Raw genomic sequence first — 4,991 nt, forward strand, 5'->3', positions numbered from 1 at the left:
TCCTCTTCCTTCTTCTTCTGAGTATTAGTATATCCTGCCTTTCTCTTGATAGTATCAGTGATAAGTTGGGTGTGGTTCAATCTCCTGATGGTGCCTTTCTCCTGATAGTGTCAGTGATGAGTTGAGTGTGGTTCAGTCCAGGTAGGGTAGATGTGCTGCAGACAGGGACATGTTGTTTGTTCTGGATGAGGACATAGGAAGGACCTGCTGGATTAGACCCAGGGGAGCGTTCTAGTTCAGCATCCGGTTTCACACCATGGCCAAGTAGTTGCCCTGGAAGGCCAACGAACAGGGCATAGAAGCGTGACATTCCCCTATAAATGATCAGACTTGTAATTTTGGGTCTGGGGTTGCTTTGGAATCCCACTTGGTTAGCCCTGACTTGGATAGCCCAGGCAAGCCCAGGCTTGGCAAATCTCGGGAACTAAGCAAGGCTGACCTTGGCAAGTACTTGGGTGGGAGACCTCGAATGAATACCAGGGCCAGGACGCAGAGGCAGGCAACATCAAGCCACCTCTCTGAACATCCTCCATGCCCCAGAAGGAGTCGCCAGAGGTCGCCATGACTTCTAGGCATGGGTGCACACACACACACACACAAAAATGCAAAAATACAAAAAAATCTCACCCTGTTATAGTGCTGTAGCAATTACTGGGTTTCTTGTACACTTAGATTCAAGTTGAGTAGTACCTTAGAGACCAAAAAGAGTTTCAGGGTGTAAGCCTTTGAGAGTGAAAGCTCGCTTTGTCAGATGAGCGGAGTAGATTCTTTGTTAAAAAAAAGTGCCCGCTGGTTGGTGCTGCTGGGAAAATGGCAGGTATGAGGGGGAGGTACAAGGACATGGTGCTGACGTGGGTGGACCTTTGAAAATGTACACACCTTACTGTCCGAACAGCACAATTATGCACTCTTCCTGAAAAAGATTATACGGGGAGGTACAAGGACATGGTGCTGACGTGAGTGGACCTTTGAAAATTACACACCTTGCTGTCCGAACAGCACAATTATGCACTTGGATCGCGCTCTTCCTGAAAAAGATTATATGGCAGGTGGGAAAGAAAATGCACTGTGGATGCGGAAAGGGCAATTGCAGAACTACATTGTGTAGAGGCTCCCCCGCCCAAAAAACACTCCAGTCTGGACACCCAAGTGCAGAAAAACCTTGACGTGGAAGCAGCCCTAGATAATATTTACCAGTCATTTTCAAACCAGTTCCATGTTGTCTGCTGAGGACCCGTGAATATGACTAATAATTCTGGGACATGCTTTAGGGTACATTCTCAGTTCATGTTAGACTAGAAATAGGGCCTGTTGTGGAAATAAATACAACGAGCTCTAGAAAGAGGCTCTGAGCGGGTGCACTCAGCATCAATTTGCTGTGGTGACCTCAGCGGAGTATAATGACACAGAGGTTACCGTTTTCTCCAGGGGAACTGATCTCTGCCATCTGAAGAGCAGTTGTAATTCTGAGTGATCCCCAGCCCTCCCCTGGAGATTGGAAACAATGGTTCCCCAGGAGGAAATGGCTGGTTTGGAGGGGGGAGTCCCTGGCATTGTACCTGAGGTTCCACCCCTCCTCAAACCCCACTCTCTCCAGGCTCCACTCCTCAAATCTCCAGGAATTTCCCAACCCAGAGGTGGCAACCCTATTTTCTTCCCAGCCAACTATCAATGTACCAGTATCTGCCTCTCTGACTTCATGTTTCCATCTCTAGAAAAGAAAAGGATGCGGAGTTCTGACTGCAGAGTCACCCCTGAATGGCTATAAAACAGCCATAAATCTATGCAGACGGCTACCATAAAACCGGGAGATCAAACAAAGTGAAAGCAGCATTCAGTATGGACAGTGCCATAAAATTTGAGGATCAGTCAAAGTGGCAGTGGCATGCAATTGTAGAGGGGAATTTCTGTTCCAGTGTGGGTTTAGTAAAACAGTGGAGTAAATGCTAGATGCAGATTGGGCCAACAATTGCTAGGCCAATAAAAACTTAAACTCTGGGGCTTCAACTCTCTACTCTAGACCATCTGAAGGACCCAGCTTCTTCCTCCTTCAAAGTAGGGTCCGTTCTGGGCCACTGCAATTCATCATCTGCAGGAGAACAACGTGTGAGTCCAGTGGCACCTTTAAGGCCAACAAGGCTTTGTTCAAGGCCTGAGCTTTCATATGTAAGCACACTTCCCACCAGCTCCCTCCTGGGTTCTTTCTCCCAGCCCAGCTGGCTCTATCACCCCCTGCAGGGTTTGCATAAAGTGAAAGCAATACAATGCAATGGTAAAATACTTTCAAGTCTGTCCTGTTTGCAAATGGAGATCACAGTTAATTACATCAAAGACCAGATTTGTCCTGTGGGAAGTTATTTTCTCACCCTTGCTTTACCTAAGCTTCCCGATAACTGCATTTACAAAATGGGTTACCAGCTAGCCACTAATCCGAATGGATGGCAGGTATCCCGATCCCTGGTAAATACGATTAAAAAAAAACACCTCTAGAGGCCGTTAGTGCAATCACTGAACTAGATTCAAATCCAAGAGATGAATAACACTTAGTAGTAATAACTCTAAGAGATTGGAGAGCTACCAATGAGTTGTGTGGGAGTAACGAACGATGGAAGTGAACGGTGCCATCCTAAGTAGAGTTACACCTTTCTAAGCCCATTGACTTTAATGGACTTAGAAGGCTTTGACTGAGCTGAGGACGGCACTGTTAATAGCTCAAGTTTGCAAACAGGCTGAACAGAAGCAGGCCTTGATATTGTCACCGTGGTTTAATCCAGGTATAGAACTGTAGGATGTAGGGAACGAACACAGTTCACCCGGGCACTTGCATCTGGACATCACCAGTTTGTTTCAAGCTGGGAATCCGTAACTGCGCTCTTTGCAAAAAGGGAGGCAAGTAGAAAGGCACACGTAAACCCAGTAGCAATCCATGCACTCCTCAGCAGAACTGAAACTCTCTGTGACATCTGAATGCACCCTAGAGATGTCCCCACGTACCTGGAGAAGGATCTTATTCCCATCAGGATCTTCGGTTTGCCATCTGCCTTCACTGATTGGGCTGCAGGAATTGGGCAAGAATGGTACCAGCTGCCCAACATCTCTCACTCGGAACTCCAGCACAGCCGAATCCGTGGGTCGTGGGATGTGGCCTTTCGGAAGCCTTTTCAAGGAAAACTGAATATTTATGTCCACATTAGAATAGATAAGAAATATGCAAAAGTCTGCCCTTTTCTGACAAGCCCGTCTTCTCAGTATTAATTCGTACAGTTTCATAATGTTGTCAAAGTTTTCGTGACTGCAGTAGATGGTAAAGCGTATTATTTCCTTCCCATAATGCACTGGTCGGATGGCCCACAAAGGAGTCCCTTCTGCCAAAGTGAAGAAGTCCTGGCCCCCTGGCATGTAAGGGAGGAAATTGCCATGCACTTGCTCTGTGTGGTGGTAACGCCAAGGCGGCCTTTGAAAGGACTTGTGGAGCTGTCCAATTGGCTCTTCATCTTCCTCTTCTTGAAGAAAGAGAATTACCGCAAGGGCCGGCTGAGAATCGACAACCTTATCGTGTTTCCTAGGCTTCCTCGGCACTCGCCTTTCTGCGACCGGGAACAGCTGGAGATCTGGGTGGATCCACGACAACAGATTATCAATAGCTTGCTGGAGGGCAGATGATTCTTCTGGATCTGCAATTATGTGTGCGCTAACAAGAAAAGGGTCCCGTACATTCCACACAGAAAGCTCACCTGAATGGAGAAAGGGGGGGAAATAGACTTTTCAAAATATTGTGTTTCGAATGGCATTCAGTTACAGCGAGAAATCTTAACATTTAAGGTTTAAAAAAATGAACTGTGTACTGAGACATTCTTTACAGAAGTATGGGTCTGACAGGAAATGCTCAATCCCTTTTCCCCATCATAAATTGCAAAGAACCTTATAAATATTTTGAGGTAGTGTTACCTGTGAGGTTTATTGTCCTTTCTGGCATCACCAGCATACTATAATCAAAATATATTCAGGCCCCGTTCACATGGAGCATTTGCCGCGCTAAAGATACGGATGATAGGTGGATTTTCTGGACGCGATCACACCGCAACATCTGGGAAGTGTAGTGCACCCGTGGCTTCGTGCCAAAGATATGGAGTAAAAAACTAGTACTTACGATGTACTAGTTTCCGGAAAACGCAGGGCAAGGGCGGGCGTCTGATCGTGTCCCGTCCTAGTCCCGTCGCAAACTGGTTAGTTTTTTTTTAAGTCTTCACAGGATGCGCACAAACGATCCTGCGCATGCTCACCTTTTGGTGAGAAAAAAAATATTCCCATTTGCCACAGAAGCGGCGCCTAGCGATTGCTGGTGTGATCGCGCCATGTGATCCGCACCTCACGCCCTAACCACGGGACCTCGATGGGACGTCTGATCGGGCAGCCGTGCGTTATTTTGCTCTGGGGCAAACAGCCACGCTCCCCCCCCCCGCATTTTCCGGCCCGTGTGACCGGGGCCTTAGTTCTACAGTTTATAGTCCCAAAGGTCAGTACAGTAAATACCATCTCTGATAAGCTTCCATGGACAGTTCACTGAAATGGCCACAACCATCTGGTAAAATGCTCAAACCACAAAGCAAGAAACACGACTACTGGCTGCCTGCAAAAGGCGAATGTGACCCCATTGGAGGCAGAATACATGACCTAATCCTCCAGTTTCTGAGCCCTACAGGAAGATCTACTGCTCGGGAGACACTAGTCTTTATGCAGATGATAGCCACTGAGCTCAGAAACATTGAGGACAAGGACACATAACTTTTTGGCCATTGAAAATAACACTGCTCCATGATGAATAGGGTTGCCAGTCTCCAGGTGGTGGCTGGAGATCTCCCATAACGACAACTGGTCTCCAGGTCACAAACATCAGCTCCTCTGGAGAAAATGGCTGCTTTGGAAGGTGGACTCCATGGCATTATACCCCACTGAGGTCCCTTGTTAAATTCAGGACTATTTTTCCCTAC

The 4,991-nt window shown here is 47.1% G+C and overlaps 1 protein-coding gene across 1 annotated transcript in view; it reads right to left on the reverse strand.

Moving 5' to 3' along the window:
• Positions 1 to 4,991, reverse strand: part of FAM124A (family with sequence similarity 124 member A) — a 19,766-nt gene that overhangs the window by 3,345 nt on the left and 11,430 nt on the right. Inside the window, exon 3 of the mRNA XM_015429053.1 lies at positions 2,995 to 3,734. Within this exon, the coding sequence (XP_015284539.1) occupies positions 2,995 to 3,734 (740 nt within the window). The remainder of the gene's footprint in view (positions 1 to 2,994; positions 3,735 to 4,991) is intronic.

The sequence above is a fragment of the Gekko japonicus genome, unplaced genomic scaffold (genome assembly GCF_001447785.1).
Source record: "Gekko japonicus isolate JY-2015 unplaced genomic scaffold, Gekko_japonicus_V1.1 scaffold1705, whole genome shotgun sequence".
NCBI lineage: Eukaryota > Metazoa > Chordata > Lepidosauria > Squamata > Gekkonidae > Gekko > Gekko japonicus.